The 21,847-nt window shown below is 38.1% G+C and overlaps 1 protein-coding gene across 1 annotated transcript in view; it reads right to left on the bottom strand.

Moving 5' to 3' along the window:
• KAT2B (lysine acetyltransferase 2B) overlaps window positions 1–21,847 on the bottom strand; it is a 91,375-nt gene that overhangs the window by 8,914 nt on the left and 60,614 nt on the right. Inside the window, 6 exon segments of the mRNA XM_087430605.1 lie at window positions 3,046–3,189; window positions 5,828–5,938; window positions 12,610–12,736; window positions 13,784–13,992; window positions 16,317–16,453; window positions 18,805–18,930. Coding sequence (XP_087286731.1) covers window positions 3,046–3,189; window positions 5,828–5,938; window positions 12,610–12,736; window positions 13,784–13,992; window positions 16,317–16,453; window positions 18,805–18,930 — 854 coding nt within the window.

The following is a 21,847-nucleotide window of genomic DNA, read 5'->3' as shown; positions in this document are numbered from 1 at the left end:
TAACAATATATTTTTATTTTAATCTAATATATCCCAAATACTATCATTGCAGCATAAAATCAACAGAAAAAATTACGAGATCTTTTACATTCTTTTATTCATACTGGTCTTCAAAATTAGAGTGTATTTTATATTTATAGCACATCTCAATTTCAACTAGTCACATATCAAGTGCTCAATAGCCACATGTCGCTAGTGGCTGCCACTCTGGACAGGGCAGATCTAGATGGATGCTCTCTCTCCGTTTATTTATAAGTCAAAGTCTTTTTTAAAAAGAATCCCAATGGCAATCTCTTAAATGGACACCTTCAGAAAATGTAATTTCAATTATAATTTGAAAAGTTTTTTCTCTTTACCAAGGATACTCTCAAATGTGATACCTGACCAGGTGGCTTCCATACTCCTCATGTAGCACCATGAAGGTGGTGGGCTCTGAGTGAGTGACTGGTAGTGAGAGTGGGAGGCTTCCTAACCTCTCTGTGCCCCAAGGATCACTTTGGGCAAAGAGGACATTTTACTTCTGTTCCAGTCTCTTATCTTCATCACCCTAGAAAATGTCTTCACTTCCCCACCAAGTCATCATCTTCCTCTCCTCAAATCCATCTCCCATTCACTGTCAGTTTCAGTCTTTCCAAACAGAAAATTTGGGGGGCCTACCCCATCTTTAATATGTTACCAAGTCTTAGCATGTCTTCCTACAAAAAATCACATTGCTTTGCTTCACCCTTACTTTGGCTCCTCCAAACCCAGGCCTTTGTAGTCTCACACGTGGATTAAGATTTAAGAATTATCCCTGCCTCCCAGCCCGCACACAAATGCACACACACACACACACACACTCAATTCTGCCTGCTACTTGCCTATTTACACTTTCTCAAATAGTAGCTTTCATCACCCATAGACCTATGGTCCTAGTTGTTCATGCGCACATGAATCTGTTTATGGTGGACTCTGAATCTTTACTCATGCTGATTCCATTACCAGGCTGTCCAGTTCAAAACACATCTCCCATAAAGCCACCTCAGATGATGCTAGGCCACTAGGGTTCCTAACTTTCCCTTGGAGTTAACACACACAAAGTACAACTCCCACTCTCTGCTCCACCTGGCCAACTGTACTAGGGTTCTCTCTCCATCTCTGCTAACCACAACTACAACTTACTCTGCTCTTGTATGCTTTTAGGGGCTAGGAAAGTCCTCCATATATTTACAGTTTGTTTGCTACCACCATTAGTCCCTACCTTCCTCAAGGGAGTTTTCAAAGTTGGAATAAATGATACTTGTGAAAATCATTTGAATTCTGTGGAAGCAGATACTATGTGAATCTAAATATATTATTATGGCGACTTCTGATCTTTTTTAAAAGAACTAGGTTAACAGCTCCAAGCCAGCATCATCCACTTTACGGTGTATGTTAGAGAAGGCTGGAGGCAAAGAGGGAAGGTGAGGAGAGATGGAGAAGAGAGCCAAGAGGAGGGGAGAAAGAGGAAGGGGGAGGGAGCACTGTTTTCCAAAAAGTTGACTGCTTTTGTTAGCTCTGTGCTTATGGCTTTCCCCTTTACGTGGGAAGAGCCAACAGATCTGGACTACGTGAATTTGCAGACCCTGCCAGGGGAATCCTTTTCTCAGCTTATACTGTGGAGATGAACTGGTGCTGCTGGAAGGAGGAATGAAAGAGCAGCTGACTGCACCGTGATGGCTTTAGTTGGCCAGCAGCCCCTAAGGCTGAACAATGAGCTGCTGAATTCAGACCTGCTCATTAAGCCCCAAAGAGAACAATGAAGAAAGCTAGCTCTTCAGGGAGAGACAGAGAGAGAGGAGCCTGCTGTGCTTTTATTAACTCTCCAAGTACCCTATTTGGAATTCTCTCTCAGGCTGACATCTTTGACCAAGAAACAACAAAGGTTGTTTTTATTTCCTAATTTAAAAAATGCCTTTTGCTCACATTCACGGGAAGCGTGAGAACAAGTCTGAGCCAATTTAAGTAAAAGGAAAATACTTATTGAGCACCTACTATGCACCAGACACTGTGTAAAGAGCTTTATGTCTGTTACGTTAGTGATGGCTGACAACTAAGAACTGGGAGTAAGAGACACTACTAGAAACCAGAAAACAAAGACGGGTTTAAGACAAATGGCTTTTTTAGTTACTTGCTAGAAAAAAGTGCACTAGCATTACTAACAGAAGTATAAAGTGGAATTGATGTGGGATGACACAGCCGCAAACTCCCAGTTCTTGAACTCCAGTAGGTTAGGAGAGCAAAGAGGTGATCCTGGGCTTAACACACAAAGTTCATTCATTCAATAAATGGCCTCTGTGCACTCCCCAATTGTGCTCTTTCTATGGGATTTTTTTCTTAGTGAAATGTAAAATTGCTATATAGTCAAATCTATCAACTTTTCCCTTTACTTCTTCTCTATTAGTTTATATAAATAAGACTACACCCCAAAATCAGATAACAAATCACTTCATACCTAGAAGTATAAGCCTTCAGAATTTGCAATGCAAAAGGAGAGATTAATACGCACTAAGATAAATGTCTACGTAAGATGATAAAATAATTTAAATTCAAATAGTTGGATCAAAATAATGCTAGAGAAGTTCAAAGGAGGAAGTAGAACAGAGCTGAAGTGGTTCAGATTGTGTGTGTGTTGAGAGAGGGAGGTAGGTCATGGAGGAAGACATCAAGCAAGAGGGTTAAGGCGTCAGGAATGGCCTTTGGAGAATAGTTTAAAAGGGAAAAAAAGAGGTAAGTTTGGTAAGGGCGATTGAGGCAGAATATAAAAGGTCTTGAAGATGAAGTTAAGATATGTCATCATACTTGACAAGTTTTGTATTTTACACCAATTTAACAAGTGTTGACCCTCTCAGGAATGGTGACCTAGAGTGGAGACAGATCAAGGACACTTTTGAAGAAGAAATCTATACAAACCATAGCAAATTGAGATTATGATACCCAGTAGACCCATACACACAATAACCCAGAGCCCAAAGATATGCAACTCACCCCAACTAAGACTGGCCTATATAGAAGTCTCATGCTTACCTCCTTCTGCTTCTTAATGATGACAGAAAATTCTGTGTATGGGATCCGTGGATTTAGCTCACATCCCATTAAAGTGGCTCCTTCATAATCCTTGATGTAGCCAACATATTTGGTTTTAGGTATTTTAATTTCTTTTGAGAAACCCTGCAAAGCAAATAAATTAATTCGTATGGGCATTGTGCATCAAATATCTATTGAGTGCTAACTATGTGCTAGGCACTGTGCTAGATACTAAGACATGCTTCTTTCAAGTTCTCATCACGTTATTATGGGAAACATTAGTGTGAAACCCTTCCATGAAGTTCAAAAACATCAAAAATAAAACAGTGAAAACAGGAAGGAAGACAACACAAAAAAATAATCCTAGTAACACAAATAACGCTAAAAAGTTTTTAACAGAAACAGCTATTAAGTAAAAGTAAGGTTCACTTTTGCCTTAAATTGCACAACTTTTCCCAAAGGAGGGAGGGGGCCCCAGGATTCTCAACAAATCAAAAGCTAATGTTGATCTAAATTCTGAAAGAAAAGCATAAAATCAAAAAATATAGCAATTAGAACCTTGATGCTGAGGAAATGAAACCCCTACTTTATAGACCATCACAGTGTGTGGTTGTTTCAGTGACATTCATGCTTTGCAGTATATTCATTCATACACTTTAAGCCGTAATAACACAGTGCTACAAGGTATATATTCGTATATTTATAACATAAACATAATTTTCCTTACAGTGCCTATTTCAGTTCTTTGTGGAAAATTACTTGGACTTCAGAACTATCACCAGCAGGTTCCTGCCTCCCCTTTCAGCAAAAACTTATTTTCCAAGCAATTATTGCCATCATCCTCAAAGAGGACTACAGACAAGTCATTTAAGAACCGCGGCTGAGATTTCACACTTTGCACTGTAGTTACGGCCCAGGAAAGCCGACGCTCGAGCCCTCAGTAAAACAATCCCACTGAGTTCTCCCAAGTGAGTTTTATTATGAAAGTCACAGAAACATCCCAAAGAATGAGAAGAAAATAAATATGAGATTAATTATCTGACCTCAGAGGAGGGAAAGTTTTCTAGTCATATATGACATATATAAAAAAAGAAATTCACAGATTTTATGTAATAAAATCTTTAAAATTCTGTACAATAAAAACAAAGCCATAAGCAATGTTGGAACAAATGACAAACAGGGGGTAAAAATTATAAAATGAAAGGTTAATATCCTTATATTCAAAGAGTTCTCGGGGCCGGCCCCATGACGTATCGGTTAAGTGCGTGCGCTCCGCTGCTGGCAGCCCGGGGTTCGGATCCCAGGCACACACCGATGCACCGCTTGTCAGGCCGTGCTGTGGCGCTGTCCCACATAAAGTGGAAGAAGATGGGCACGGATGTTAGCCCAGGGCCGGTCTTCCTTAGCAAAAAGAGAGGATTGGCACGGATGTTAGCTCAGGGCTGATCATCCTCACCAAAAAAAAAAAAAAAAAAAAGAGTTCTCATAAATCAATGTAAAAATGAATATTTTAATAGAAAAAGAGGCAAAATACAATGAATCGGCAATTCAAAAAAAGAAGAAGAAATACAAAGGATCAAAGAACAAGGAAAAACAGGTCAAACCTCACAATGATCAAATAAATGCAAACACACACAATGTGTCACCCAGGAAAGGAGTTAAAACATATTTTTCAATTATCAAACCCTTTCCAGAGCCCCTTTATATATTACTGACAAGAACAGAAATTATTAAAGCATTTGGCAACACATAACAAAAACCTTAACTATGTCTGGAAGCAACTCTACTTTTAGAGATTTATTCTAAGCAAATTACCATAGATGAGAGCAACACACATACTCACACACATACACTGACACATGTACACTTACATACAAGAAACTCCTAAGTGTCCCAAAATGTGGTATTGGTTTAATAAATTATTTTCTATTTATACAACAAAATTTCAGAGAACCATCAGAAATCATATGAAAAAATAATCAGAATACATTAAGTGAAAAAGGCAAGTAATTAAATTAGATACAACATAAGCCGATTTTTATATTTATACACACACACATGAACTCACACACAGAAAAAATATTAGAAGGGTATATATCAAAACATTATCGGTAAACTTTTTTGGGTGGTAGAATTACAAGCAACTTTTCTGTTCTTCTTTCTGCCTTACTACATTTTCCAAAATTTCTACCATAACTATACATTACTTTTGTAGTCAGAAAAGTAAATTTAAAATGTTTAGGAACTATAAAGCACTATTAAAAAAATATGCAGCCAAAAACTAATATTCAAAAAGCAGAGTTAAAAACTTCTGATAAGAAAGGACTAAGATGGCAGCCAAGCTCCCAGCCTGCTGTGTGCTGTAGAACCAGGATTGTCTGGAGCCCTTCGTAAACTTCAGAATTTCCTCTCTGCTGTTATCAATGGGGACCTTCCAGAGACTGAATCTATTTCTCCCATTCACAGAGAACTCTACTCACCCAGCACGGGGAATTTCTCCTTAGCCTGGGGATACCATATTTTAGAATGTCAGGATGCAATATTATACTTCACTTATAGATGATATTCATTCATTCACTCAACAAGTATTTATTTAGCACTTACAGTGTGCTGGTGATACCCTCTACTCCAATCTGAAGCTTACTTCTGGCTTAAAGCTTACAAATAAATGTGTGTCCTTATAAATATAAACACCAGGGGAAAAATTTACTTGGATGAAGAGTACCTGAGTGCATACTAAGGAAAGAAAAGACAGAACAGTGTCACACAGTGAAAAACCTACCTGTTTCTTGAAATATCCAATTGCATATTCATCTGCATATGTGAGGAAGTTCAGGATGTCATGTTTTATATGATATTCTTTCAAATGATTCATCAGGTGCGTTCCATAGCCCTATGTGGAAGTTAGTATACAGACAAATATATTAGCTTCCGGAGAAAAGAAATTCCTACAAATTCGCTGGGTAATGTTGGCAAATTTAGCAGTTGGTACTTTGATATATTTTACCAATATGATACTAACACCCTTACTTGCATTTCCGAACTTTGAAAATGAGCTACAAAACCAAAAAATTCAAAATCCTAGAATGGAGATACAATCGTCATCTGAAAATACAAGTTTCTGCTTCTTTGAGAATAACACACTGAGGCTACAAGCTGCTAGTTCAAGCCTAAAGATTACTCGCTGAATATTAACAGAGAAGTTTTGGGAGTAAATATTGATTATGAATTTCTGCTTATCTTTAAAGTATTCGAGAACCTGAGACGAGAAAAGCAATGTAAAGTGCTAATCTTCACGAGATTATTAACTAACCCAAGTGCTTCCCGTAAACTACAAATCAGCAATCCTTCTAAAGAACTGTATCATCACATACATAGGATTTTCAACTTGGTTGGAATAAATTCATGATTGAAATATGAAAAAAAAAAAATCCAAGTACCAGGTTTTTCAGTGATGTGCAAAGCTTAGAGAAAAATCTATAAATTTAAAGTGATTGTTTTAGAACCTCATAAAAAGAGGTAAAAGTAAATCCAAGCATCCAGAAACAAATATCTTCACATAAATATTTTAGAATTTGTTGACACACTTTTCTAAAGAACTCAAATGTGCTTACAGGTATGATCTCATGGAATTGTAGCACCTCAAGAAGAAAAGGATCTTTGAATGGTCTAACTTGGTCTAACTCTCTATTCCATGTGAGGGTAGAAGTCTTTTGCCATCTATCCTGAAAAGCTAAGCTGCTAGAACACCTCCAATACAGGTGATCACTTGGTCCTTAGATAGACCAATTCATTGTCAGGCATTGTTATGGGTGGGAAGCTCTACCCAATGTTCACCTGAGATCTGACCCCTTGTTATTTCTACTTACTGACCTTAATTCTACTCCTAGAGTAACAAAGACTCATTCCTGCTCTTTTTTTATTTTTTTTTTTGTGAGGAAGATCAGCCCTGAGCTAACATCCATGCCAATCCTCCTCTTTTCACTGAGGAAGACCAGCCCTGAGGTAACATCTATTGCCAATCCTCTTCCTTTTTTTTTTCCCTTTTTCTCTCCAAATCCCCAGTAGATAGTTGTATGTCATAGTTGCACATCCTTCTAGTTGCTGTATGTGGGACGACACCTCAGCATGGCGGACAAGTGGTGTGTTGGTGCACGCCCAGGATCCGAACCCGGGCCGCCAGTAGCGGAACCCATGCACTTAACTGCTAAGCCACAGGGCCAGCCCCCATTCCCACTCTTAACAACTCTTCAAGCCCTTAAAAATTACACATTCTCACTCACGCCCATCCCTACCTCCCAAGTCCCAAACCAAACATCAACGAGGCTTCAATCATTCCTCATAACGGCATGATCGGAAGACCCCTCATCAATCTAATCACTCCTTTCAGGACTTTCTCCCATATAACAATGCCCTTCTAAAGCATGGAGCCCAGGACCAAGTGTAATAATAATCAGGGGATGGTCTGTCTAGTAAATAGGAGAACAGTATTACCATCTCCCTCTTCTGGAAAGTACTCTTCCACTGATGTTCCCCAAGGACATTTTAGCTTTTCCCAAACTTATCACAATATTGACACATTGTGAGTTTGAATAAAACTCAGACAAAAAGACAAATGAAATATCTCTCTCCTTGAACAAAAGAGAGTAAAATGAGGATGATAAACATATCAACATATAATTAGAGTACAGAGCTGTGCTGTTCAATATTATAGCCACTAGTCACATGTGGCTTTTGAGCTACTGAAATGTCACTAGTACAAATTGAGGTGTACTAGAAGTGTAAAATACACAGCAGGAAAAAAATTTCTCATTAATAACATTTTATACGTATTACATGTTGAAATTATAATATTTTGAACATATTAGGTTTAATAAAAAAATCAAAATAATTTCACCTGTTTCTTTTTTACTTTTAATATGGCTATTAGAAATTTTTAAATTACATATGTGGCTTGCATTTGCGGCTCACAATGTATTTCTATTGCACAGCATTGGTACAGAGTGATGTATCTGTACTTATAATACAGAAAAAGGCTGTAGGATAATTAAGCGGGAGAAGGAGGAGGGTGTAGAAGAAAAAGAGAATGTTTAAGGTAGGCCTTAAAAGAGTTTGTCAAATGGAAAACAATGTAAGAATATGGATTGGAAATCTAAATGTGAGGAAAAATAAAACCTATCCATAAGTTTTATAAAAAGATATAGGAAAGAAGGTTTATAACCTAGGGGTACAAAAAGGCTTCTTAAAGAAAATATAAAATGCAAAAGCATACGGGCCGGCCCCGTGGCTTAGCGGTTAAGTGCGCGCACTCTGCTGTTGGGGGCCTGGGTTCGGATCCCGGGCGTGCACAGATGCACCGCTTCTCCGGCCATGCTGAGGCCGTGTCCCACATACAGCAACTAGAAAGATGTGCAGTTATGACATACAACTATCTACTGGGGCTTTGGGGGAAAAATAAATAAATAAAATTATAAAAAAAAAAAAAGAAATGAGTTGTTTAAAAAAAAAATGCAAAAGCATAAAGCAAAGGACTGATTACTAAGTAGACTACTTCAAATTTTAAAACTTCTTAAAGATATCATAAGCAATTTAAGATACCATAAACAAAAGACAAATGACAAATTGGGAGGGTAGAGTTGTAACATATATTATAAAGATTTAATATCAAGAACCATAAATATCTTCTAAAGGATCAATACAAAAAAAGAGAGACAGCCTAAAAAAAATTGTCAAAGGATAGGAATAAGCAATAAATATAACCAATAAAAAAGATGTTTGACCTCAATAGTAATCAGAACACTCCATCAGGAGATGCAATATTTCACTCAACAGTATGCAAATATGTTTAAGGTTGATAGTACACAGTGCCAGTAAGGATAGGGGAAATGGTTCTCTTCAACACTACTGGTGAAAATGTAAATGGTAAACCCACTGAAAAGGGCAATCTGGAAATAATTTTTTAAATTTAGACTGGTCGTATTCATTCATGCAGCAATTCCACTTCTCAGTGTTTAGAAAAATATTTCCAAATAGAGCACTGTTTGTGATAGAAAATAACTGGAATTAAACATAAACGTCTTCAATGGGGAATGATTATATAAATTATAATGCATCTACATTATGAAATACTATATAAAAAGAAAAAAATACCTCTGTATCAGCACTGTCTAATGGAAGTTTCTGCAGTGATGGAAATGTTCTTTACCTACGCTATCCAATATGGCAGCCATTAGTCACATGTGGCCATTGAGTACTTGAGTGACTAAGGAACTGAATTTTAAATTTTATTTAATTTTAATTGATCTAAATATAAATTTAAATAACCATATATATGCACTGAAGTTGAAAGATCCCTAAGACATAACTGATGGTTTTTTTTAAAATTAGGTACAGTATGAATTCTATTTACGTAAACAACAATAAAACACACAGTCACCTCTTACATACAGGTATATTTCTATGTACGTAAATCAGTAGAGAAGCACCTGGAAGGATCTGTGTATGACCTATTAATTAAAAATTATTTTTAAAGAAAAATGAAAAAAACTGCAAAAAAAAGAAGAGTTGGCTAGTTGGAGGGAACTGCATGTACGGAATAGAAATGTCTGGGAATTAGTAAGAAATGCATTTTCTGATGAACCTCACTTTAACATAGATTTGGTTGATAGAAGCAAGCTAGGCTTTTGTTGTCTACACCATCTTGTAAGGAGTTAATAGAACTATAAATTTTCTCCCCTTCACCCACAATCCAATGATTTTACTCAAGAAGAACAATAACGGTTCTTTTGTAAATAGCTTCTCAAAACCTGCATAAGATATTTTTCACCAGTGGCCACTAATTTGTCACCTCTCCAAAGAAATTTTCCAGATTCCAATTGCTTGTGAGTAGGGGCTGTGACTTTTAACTTGGATCCTCTCTGTGTCTAGCACTGCCAATGGCCACAGTGATAGCTTAAATATTTCCTTGGTTAAAGAGACATTAACAATGTTAAGCTATTATATGCAAATGTTTAGATTTTCACCCCAGAACTATTTCCATTGTTTGTATGCCTTTATTTTTAACCGTCACCAAAAGGATTCTTTTCCAAATCCATCTGGTAACTTCAGTGTTTGTTTAAATATTTCTTATGGTAAATAAATATTAACTATGTAACTTCAAAGTTGCATACGACATCAAATCTAAATAGTTCTTAGACGACACGATATTCTAAAACCAGGTCAGGAGCTTCAAGTAAATTCTCAAATGTTACCTTGTTATGTGCTTTGAGCAAGATAAATTCACACACAAACCTTATTTAAAGCATTCACGGGAATTTGTATGTAAGCTTAATTCTCCAAAATAAGTCGATGCAAATTTTAAAAAGTATCATTTAACCAAGATTTTTAACATATTAAATAAAAATTTAAAACCTCCACTTATGAACTTGCTGTTTTCACAAATAAGCACCAGCACTGGCTGCCATGAAATTCATTCATTCTATTTAGTTTTGAAAGACTAATCTTCATATTCTAAGACTACAGTTTCAAGTCACTTACAAAAAGCAGCTTTTTTCTAGTTCCTCCTACTGAGTTTGTAATGTTTGGCCACCTTTCTTCAAGTTTTTAGAAAATTACATGGTTTGGGAAAAAAATAAATCGCCCTTCTGGGAAGTAATAAGACAAAGCATCCAATTCATATTAAATACCTTTAGTTTCCCTCTGGTATCCCTAAAAATGTCCAAGTCAACCTTAACCAACCTTTCCAAACAAGGTGCTTGGTGTAGCTTTCTTTGAAAACAAAAATTACGCAATCTTTTTCTGAAATTATAAACCAAGGACATATTTTCCAGCTCCTCTCCCCATGAAAAGCCAAATAAAATTTTCCTTTTAAATCAGTTCCTAAACTCTGGACACTTGGAATTGTTTCTCACTTTGGCTAGGGGGAAATTAAAAAGTGATAAGCAAAGCAACAGCACCATCTAAAGACACACAGTCAGAATTCCTTGAAAAAGAGCCAGAGATCAGTTTCAAGCAAATTTGGGCTCTCACCTTCCCCAGTCAGAATGATGAATGCAAGACTGATGAATTTTGTTTGCCCTTTAATGCTCAGCACTATGAGTCGAAGACAAAAAGCCCCATTTGTGCTTTGTGGGAATGAACTGCAGTGGCTATAATTGGCACTGTGACCAGAGCTAAGCTCGTCATGAAAGCAGAAGTACCCACAGCACTGGCTACAAGCCCTCGGGCACAGAACGATTCCTTCCAGTGACTTATTTTTGGTTTTTGTAAATGGCGTTGCTTCTTTGTAGCTGAAGAAAGCAACAATGTCCTTAGGTGTGCACTGTCCAATACAGGAGCCTCTGGCCACATGTGCCCAGCGAGCACTTGATATGTGGCTAATCCAAATGGAGATGCGCTATAAGTGTAAAATATACACTTGATTTCAGCGACTTAGTACAAAACAAAGAAGGTAAAATGTCCCGTTAGTAATTTTTCGTGACGTTGAGTACCTGTTGCAATGACAATACTTTAGATAGACTGAGTAAAATAAAATGTATATTTAAAATTAATTTAACCTGTTTCCTTTTTTTTAACGTAGCTACTAGAAAATTTAAAATCACATACGGTGCTCACATTTGTACGTCACATTATATTTCATTGGACAACGTTGCCTTAGACCTTCCAATAATTTTTCTCAGCAGCCATCTAATCCTGAGTGGCTTATCTTTCCACCATTTGCCATATTTTTGCATGATATTCTTTAGGGCTCCCAGAATACCAAATGAATAATAGTCTAAAGACACATTTCCTGGTTCCATTTTCCTAAAAGCAACAGAGTAGAACACAACATAATCTAGATCAGAGGTCTTTCTGCCAATTGAGAGTCTAGTTTATTCCAGCCAGGCTAAGTTGTCAATAACACAGCCTAGTTCCTGGGAAGGAAGGGACCTATGCCAAGGACAATTGGGAAGGTAAGTTAGCCACACACACACAAATACACACACACCAAAAAACTCACATTCCAAACCCTGCATGAATTCTTCTGAAACTTAGTCAAAAATTTATTCAAATGTTTCAGACTACTCTTATAGAATTTCCTTAGTTCTTGTCTCCCTTTAGGGACAAGGTCCTAAGAAATCTTTCTGAAGTGTAAGCCACCTAAATCATCTTCCTAATCCACATCACACCACATCCTTTCTCGTGGTTCAGTGTTACCAGTTGTGTGTGTGTGTATGTGTGCAGGTGTAAATTAACAACAAACACTGAGATTTATTCTCAAACATCCCTTCACTTGCCATATATAATGACTATCCTTGAGTTGCATTTGGGGCTGTGTGGTGTCCCTGTACCTTGCCCCAAGGCCCAACAAAGCCTTGGTAGAACTTGACCTGTTGGCATGTGGAACCATTTACTCTCCTCGCACACATACACATACACTCTAAGTGAGAGGATTCTTCTCAGAAAGTCTTGAACTCCACTTTGAACCTTCTCTGGACAGGGCACAGAGAGACTTTCCCCAGCTATGCAGCTTTAGTGAGAAGCACCACATTCTGCTTATCTTCTATGACCTTGGGTTACCCTTACCTTGACTTGCTCATTTGAGGTTACAGCACAGAAAACAATCTCTGTGAATCCTTGGGATGGGAACATACGGAAACAGATACCACCAATAACACGGCCATCTTTAATTAAAGCAAGAGTTTTGTGTTTCCTGAAACAATAAGATTATGTCAAAGTTTTACCTATCTTAGTTACATAAATATACTTTTTGGGGTGTTCCTTATTAACCAAACAGGAGAGGGGAGGTGTTTTTCTTGAGTTTCTATGGAAACCTCTTTTATCTAGCCACTACCTCGCTAGACCATTCCTTAGTGTGGTCTTTTTAGAGCAAGCTTGCCTGGACAAGACTTCATCAGAGCTTGCATCAGAACAAAATGCCAGCCACCTAAGAAGGGTCTGAGGGTTACAAATAAAGAACAGGGTATGTGTGGGGGTGCTCACTGGTACTGGAACAGGGGTATACCCAATGCCAAGGGACCCAGAATGGGGGGTCAGAGGGATACATAAAGTCAGGGACAAACGTGGCATATGCTTCTAAAGAGTTTAGTCTTACTCAAAAATATTATACAAACATTATGGAAAAGAATACAAAATCCACATGTACAATTTTGCCAAAACCCGCATTATACAGTCCTGTTAGACTTTTTCTCTGCCTAAAATGTCACTCTAAATTGTCACATGTGTGGGTCATAGTCCATACAGGCTCTTGGGCTATAAATGTTAAAATACATTCAATTACAGAAGTTTAATTTTTTGGTTTGGGATTTTTTCTTTTTCAAAGCAATGATTTTCAAAGTTAACCTGTCTGGTATCCCAATAATTTTCTCAGTGCTTACAGACACGGGCAGCAAGGATACCAAGTTAAGATACCAAAATCAAGAATGTCTTGACTATCAAAAAAGTGGGACATCTTCTAAATGTTTATGTTCTTTCATTGCTGTAATGAATGAAGCAGAGGATAGTCACAAGCAACTTAAAATATAAAGCTTCATTATTATTAACAAAAAATTTATGAATTGTTGAAAAATTAATTTTAATGTTTTAGCCATGGCAATTATCTTGACGTAGCTCTGGAGCCACAGTGTGACAAGAGGCAGCAGGATCCGGTGGGTGACCATGGCTGACTTTCACTCTCTGAGTATAGTTCCTCTTTCATTTAAAAAGGAATAAGAAGAAGAAAGAGCAAAGCACCACTTACGGGTCAAAGACAAGCCGTGTGATGTACTCTTTGGGCATCCGGGGCAGCTGATGGGAGAACACGTTCTGTAGACCGACCAGCCACATCAGAATCTTCTTGTTGGGTTTCTGGTTCAGGGAATTGCCAACCACGTGAAATTCAATCACACCCCTGCGCTCTTCCAGCCTCGCTGCCTCGTCCCTGGCTGAATGTGCTGACAGAAAATTGGTCTGGGATGCAAGAGACAAAAAAATTACACAGAGCTCTTTTCTTGAGACGGTGGGGACAGGATATATGAACGCGTCTCTTCTGTACTCTAATAAAATACACATTTGGGGATTTTCAGGGTCTCAAACAACACACACAAATTATGAAAATAAAACAGAAGAGGCAGGTAAAGCATTTTGAGAGATCAGAGTATCATACATATACACGGATATCTGGTGTAGATTAGGAGTCACCTAACTTTTCTGTAAAGGGCCAGATAGTAAACATTTTAGACTTTGCAAGTCATAAGCTCTCTGTGGCAACTAGTCAATGCTGTTGTGGTGTGAAAGAAGCCACACACCATATATAATTGAAAGGGTGTAGTAGTGTTCTGATAAAACTTTATTTAAAAAAGGGGAGGGGAGACTGGATTTGGCCTGTGGGCTATAGTTTGCCAACCCTTGGTTTAGAGGAAGCCCATCTGGCTGAGCTTTATAGGACCCTCGGGATGATAGATCCCAAATTCTCCTTATAGGCCCAATAATGGCAGTCACACTTATATTGTTAGCACCTCTTTTGGAGGGCAGGTTTCTTTCCAGAGGAATATCTGTTGACCTACTCTCAATCATAACTGGCAGCACAACCTTGTGCCAGCACTTCATGCTCCCCATCCTCTTTAATCCACCCAGTGGTGTGCAGGTAAATGTTCAACAAACAGCTCCCTGAAGAAGAAAAGCCCTAATTGGTAGTACCTGCTCCATTTCATTAGTCTACAGCCAGCTGCCCAGGTGACCAGGTGCCATTGTGGTCAATTTCAAGCTACTTTTTAACAACCAGCTCACAGAATTCTTTAAAATTTAACAATCACCTTGTGCATGCCAGTATAAGTCAACTCAAGCACACTACTAAATCAATCCAACAAATTTTGAAATGTGTGACTGCATCCACATTTTGTAGCTGAACAAACTGAGCTAAACTAATCTATAAAGTTACTAAATCCCTGAAAGACAAGGATACAAAAGGTACTACAGTCTTAAGTCCCCAGGACTGGACATCTAGAAGGAAATGGAAAGGACAATTTTATAATGAGATCTTTCTCTTACAACATTCCAGTTCTCTGAGTTATCCTCAATATCATAAAATAAATATCTAAGGAAACATGACAAATTAAAAATTGATACTTTTGTCTAGCAGGGCCACACTAAAAAAATTTAAAAATATGTTTTGCAAAATAAACTCCAAGCCATTTCTTCATTTCCTGAAAGCTGTCAAAAATGTCTAAAACTGCCCTGCCCCTGGATGCGATGCAATGAGATGACAGCAGTACTTTTACCAAAAACACTTTAGCTGAATCTAATCATGACTAAACAGGCAGATCCAAATAGAGGGACGTGATGCAAAACTAGCGACCAGGACTCTTCAACAATGGTACTGCCAGGAAAGACCAAAAAAGAACTGGGGAACTGTTCTAGATTAAAGGAGACTAAGGAGATGAAGAGATAAGAACTAAACGCCAAGCATGATCCCTGACTGATCCTTTCACCAGAAGAACACATGCTATAAAGGACATAATTTGGATATATGGGGAATTTGGATATGGGCTGTATATTAGACCAGGGGTCAGCAAACTTTTCTATAAAGGGCCAATTAACAAATATTTTAGGCTGTGAGGGCCATACAGCCCTGTCTTAATTATTCAAATCTGCTCTTACAGTACAAGGGAGACATAGACAATATGTTTCAATAAAACTTTATCTGTAAAAACCGCCATTGGGCCGGATTTGGCCTGCTGGCTGTAGCTTGGCAACACATATATTAGACAATATTGTAACCTAGCTAAATTTTCCGACAATGATAACAACATTGTGGGAATGTAAAAGAATAGTCTTACTCTTAGGAGATACAGGCAAAAATAGTGTTTTGACATCTGTATTTAATTTTGAAATGGTTCCAAATGGTTCATAGGAGAGAGAGACAGACAGAGGGAAAGTGAATGTAGCATAACATTAACAATTTGTGAATCTAAATAAAGAATCTATGGATCTTTATCATGGAATTTTTGCAACATTTACGAGGATGTAAATTTTTAAGATAAAAAGTTGAGGAAGGAGGAATGCCTTCAACTGTGAGATTATTAGTATGTTTCCTTGTGATGTGATATTCATCAAAGGGAATCACCTCTCCATCAGCTTTTCTTGCCCTCCCCACCCTGACCATCAGTTTAAATGCAAACCAGGGTAGTATAACACGCTATCTCTCAGCAATACCATCTCCATTTCTGACAGCTGGAGTGCCGAGGAGAGCAGAAGGGGTCTACCAGCTGGCTGCCCTGGTGTACCCTGCTGACCTCTGGTCCGAGCATCGCTGCAGGGTCCGTGATGGTAGACATGACCTCGTTGATTAATTCCATTGGAATATCACCCATAACTCGGGGTTTCTTGGCCTCCTCCAGAACATGAGAGTCATTCATTTTCCTCTTTTCTCCTGTGATAATCAAAATAAAAGGGAAAACAATGGGTGATTTAAAACACAAAGCTAATAGATAACACATTCCAACTACTTTTCTAATAACACTGATGGGTCTGGAAGTCAACTCTCCATTTACCAGGGGAAGAGGTGGCAGTGGAAGATGGGAAAGAGAAGGGAGGAGGTCACAATAACTTCCAACCACAGATCTGTTCTGAATGTTTTCTATTTTCTATGATAATTTTTTACTTTGATATATGAGTTATTAATGCATGTGTTTCTTCACTTGCAAATACAAGAGGTAATTCTAATTATCATTGCTTATAAATCTCTAATTTAGTTCCCTTGTGGTCATAAAACATGGTCCATATGATAGCACAATGTCAAAATTGTTTGAAACTTGCTTTGTGGCCTAAAATGTGACCCACTATTTGTAAACGTGTAGCGTCTTCTTGGAAAGAATGTGTATTTTCTGATTTTTAGGAGTAATGATCTCTATAAATCCATTAGATTAAGCTTGTTGATCATGTTTTCAGGGCTTCCATATGTTTACTGATAGTTTTGTCCGCCTGATCTATGAATTACTCAGAGATGTTTCTTCAAGCCTTCAACTGTTGGTTGATTTGATGATTTCTCCTTGTAGTTCTGTTCTCTCTCTTTCATATATATGTACGTATGCGTATATATATATGTGTGTGTGTGTGTGTATATATGTGTGTATGTACATTATGTATATATGTCTATTTATATTTGAAATATACTAGTGAACTGTTTTATTTTGCAAGTTAATTTAATTTTTTCATTATAAAATGACCCTCTTTACTTCTCACAATGTTTTTCTGCCTTAAAATGATGCCTCACAAGTAAGCAGGGCCACCGGCCTACGAAGTAGAAGCATTCTCAACATGTCACATACTGGAAGAGGCCAGGCAAAGGCAGAGAACTTTCTCCCACTTTCCTCATTAGATTACATTGTGGTTTCTCCTTTCTACTATCATTTGGTTTTTCTGTCATAACGTATTGTATTTATCTTAACAATTAAAATTTTAAAAATTTTTAGATGTTCAAATCTAAGTTATTCCTTAGGTGTGAATCCCACTAAGCATATTTCCATATAGCATACTCACTATCTTTAGTTAAAAAGGAGCAGAGCAATGTAAAGTATCTTGTCCATACGAGATGCTGCCATAAATATTATTTGTTACTTACTAAATGGCATTTGTTGGGTTCTTGTTTTTATAACTCTTTTTTAGTTGTTGTTAGTGGAGGTGAGTTAGAACATTTTCAGTCATTTGACCAAGAAGCCTTCAGATTCCATGATTCCCCAAGAGTAATGCTGTGAACTATTTACTCTGTAGCTGAGGTTTATACTTAATATGCCCCAAATTTGACAGACTGCTAATAAATGTTATGATAAGAAAGCATCTGAGGCTGCATCCAAGCTCACTGCTAAAGAGTTTCTGGATTGATTAGTGAAGTCTCCCTTGGAAGAGGGAGAGAAAATGGTGGCACACATGCTAAATATTTGGTACTCATATAAAATCCTCTTCCCTCCTTCTTTCATGCCACTTCTTTAATGTCAAACTTTGGTCATATCCAAGATTTGTTTGGTCAAGCCCGTGGACCTTCAAAACATTTTATAACTGTGAAATGCTCCTAGGATTAAGAGATGTTTTTGCCCATATGACAGATTACATTAATGGCCAAATTCTTTACCCTCCTGGTATCCATATTCTTTGCCACGTCACTTTGCAATTCTTCCTACAAAAGGAGTAGAGTACATTTCTCCATCCTTTGACTCTGAGTTTGACCACATGATTTTCTTTGGATGACAAAATGAGGCAGAAGTGCTGGTATAACAGTTCTGAGCCTAGGCTTCAAGAAACTGTACATTTCTGCTCGCTCTCTGGTGCTTCTGCCATCCTCATATGAACATGCTCTGTCCCAGGAAAAGGAAAAGAAGCCCACTGGTCCCAGGAGGGGGATGAGAAATATATGGAGCAGAGATGCTGCAGCTTAAGTGTTCTGGCCAAGCCAAACCCAGAACAGAGCTCCCAGTCAATGGGCAGATGCATGAGCAAGCCCAGCCAAGATTGAGTGAGGCTGATTGAGGTCAGCAAACTGCGAGGCAATACACAGGATGAGGAGCTATGATCATAAATGATCACAGTTTTGTCTTAAGACTTTGCATTTCGGGTTGGTTTGTTACACAGCAATAACTAAGCAGTACAGCTCAAAGTAATTTCCAGCCATTAAAGTCCTGGACATGTACATTCTATAGTTGGTCTAAGTCTATCTTTGGTACTCCTCAGATAATGGAGCTCCTAGGGCAAGTCACAGCCCTCTATTATGCCCCCTTAAGAGCTTACCTGGGTTTGCCTCAAGCCCAGAAGAGGCTTTGCAAGAAGGACTGGTGCTCCCTCCATTTGGCTGCTCAAGGGAAGATGAGTTTGAATTGTATGAAATCGTCCCAGCCACAGGAGGTGGATTGATAACTGCCCCAAGAAAAGGAAAAGAAGGTATAAGATGACTTCCTTCTCAGACAATAAGAAACCAAGAGCACGAGACCATCCCGTTCCATCTTTTAAAAAGATGAGATATTTTATTTACTTAATAAAATAAATAAATGTGAGACCATCTTTAAAATAAATGCCACAAGGCGAATGTAAGCATCAAGATAATAAAGACAGTAATGGATTATAACCCACTGAATAGCATAAGGATATCTGAGTCCATATTGATAAAATAATAAATGAACAAGTAAATAAGTAAGTGGGGATAAGGTAAAGCTCTTCCTTACAGGAGAATGCCACCAGATAAATAAGGAAGGAATGATAGAAGTTAGGAAAAAAAAAAACATTTGGCAGCCAGCCTATAATAATTGCTTCAGGGAAGAATCATCTGTACAGGCTAAACCTTGTGAGTATAATTTTGATGAAGACAGGATAGTCTCAAAGTGTCTCCCCACAAAAGTACTTTTTTATTACACAAGGAAAAATGGTAACACTGTAGTGGAGAAACCTTGTAAACAACACCTTAAACTAAGTAATCAAATTTAATACCAACAATAAAGGGAGAGGCCAACATTATGTGCCTCCTGATGTGATGCAAAAATTGCTACAAACCACATGATTGAGATAAGAGGTAAAAATGGAAAACAGCCTATAGATTAGATAATAATATTGCATGGAGGTTAAAATTCCTTCCTTTGATAACCATACTGTTGTTAAGTAAGAGAACGTCCTTGTTCTTGCAAGACACCCACTTAAGTCAGTAAAGGGGCATGATGTTTGCAACTTTCAAACAGTTTAGGAAGAAGAATATAAAGAGAGAAAGAGAAAGAGAGAGAGAGGGGGATGATAAAGCAAGTATGGCAAAATGTGAACAACTGGGGAATCCGGGTAAAGAATATACAGTATGTAGGATTCCTTTGTCCTATTCTTGTAACTTTTCTGTAAGTTTATTTCCAAGCAAAAAGCTGTTTTCTTTTAGAGCCACTTTTAGAAAATAGGATGTTGCTCTGCTAGTTGTGCTGCTTTATAGCTGCTGAGGTGAGAGTTGATGACGGATACAAACATTCTCAGTGACACTGGTCACATAGAGAACATATGGCAGTGCAGACACATGCCCAAGGAGAATGTCGTCTAAGTTTCAAGGCAGCCACAATCCAGTCTGCAGCGGGCATTCCCAGCAGCCAAGAAAGTGATGGAAAAAGTAAACTGAGCAACAGAGAGATATCAATTCATAGCACTCCTAACTGAATGGCAATTGGTATGTAAAGAATCAGGATATACTAAAGCGCCAGGCTATAGGGTTTTCATTCCAGCAAACGGCTTCCAAATTTCAAAGGACACTAGAGAGATTCTCCACAAAGAGGAAGCTCTGGTGATTCCGAAGACATCTGAGTATCTTGCAAAACTTCAGAGCCATCATTATGAATGTCATTTATCACAGTTGCATAGACGTGCAGACATGCCAATTAAGTAGATGATTACATTCTTCTTCTCCCCCAGAGAACACACTGCAATTATAGTAGAACAGAAAACAGCCCGCTTCTGATGGCTTCAGGTTAATACTGAAGAGCACAGTCCAGTTTAACTGGGTTGCAACCTTAGCAACAGAAATAAACATGAAATTCCCAGAGGCTCAGAGACAACCTCTGCCTTCTCTAGCCTGTGCTACTACAGATAATGAGCCGGAAGTTGAACAGACTGGAAAGCATTCTGAGCAGGTGAGAGTCAAGGGGAGTTTTCACATAGAGAGAAATCCTCTCCAGAAGACCCTCCAGCAAAGAACTAAGTTGACCCTGTTGAATAGCTTTGGTGTCCCCTTCTCTGAAAGAGGAAACCATATTCTTCACTCATTCCTTCCACAAGCATTTGCTTGCACCTCTGCAAGCACACAGAAGCAGTGCAACGTAGTGGTTAGAACTCTGGCTCTTAACGTAGTATCGTAGCTAGGAATTAGACCCGGGTATGAAACCCAGTTCCGTTATTTATAAGCTCTGATCTTGGATACCTTGTTGCTCCTCTCTGAGTTTCTATTTCTCATCTATATAAAGGAGATAACAATTTCAACTTCTCAGGGTTCTCACTAAGGCTTAAAAATATGAAGCAAACTTCACAGGCAAGCACTTATTGGAAGTATCAGCTACTGTTATTGTGCAAAACTGGGTCTCTGACCATCCAGGAGTCATACTCATAGGAGAGAGAAGACATACAGAAAAAATGGGGCTAGGAGAGCCTTAGGTAGGTGTTGTAGGACACAGTAGTTCTCAAATATTGCTGCACATCAGAATCACTTTTAGAAGTCTCGATGTCCAGGCCACACCTTAGGCCAATTACATCACACTCTCTTGGGAAGGGACTCAGAAATCAGTACTATTTTAAATCACCGTGCAGCCAAGTTTAAGAACCAAGGATAGGATATATTCAAGGTTCTGTAAAAGTCTGGAAGGAAGGAGATCCAGTCCTTGCTGGAGGGCATGGGAGGAATTAGGAAAAAGCCTGTGGGAAAGATGTCATTTGAAAGCAAGGTAAGACAACAATATGGTGAACAGCACAGGGAGAGGGAGAGCAATACAGAGGATATGCCCAGTCACCACAGAGAACATGTCCAGTGTATTCTGACAGCTCAAGTCTCGAGAGAGCATGTAATATGCACAGAAAAGCCCCAAAGCACTACAGGTGTTGGATGAGAGAAATATGAAATTATATTCTACGACTTGCGGTCAAAAAAAAAAAAAAAAGGCACACACAGATGTTTTGACACGTTTTTAGTAATAAGAATTCAAACAAAAAGGGTTTGAACCAAACCAAAATACCTCATTCCCTAAGAACTCTGTTTTGTAAGGATTTAATTATATTTACATCCAAACTGGGGCTCTAGATGAAAAAAAAATTTTTAATCACC

This window comes from Ceratotherium simum, chromosome 5 (genome assembly GCF_057802395.1).
Source record: "Ceratotherium simum simum isolate JZ-2026a chromosome 5, ASM5780239v1, whole genome shotgun sequence".
Taxonomy (NCBI): domain Eukaryota; kingdom Metazoa; phylum Chordata; class Mammalia; order Perissodactyla; family Rhinocerotidae; genus Ceratotherium; species Ceratotherium simum.
This window is presented reverse-complemented; position numbering and strand designations above follow the sequence as displayed.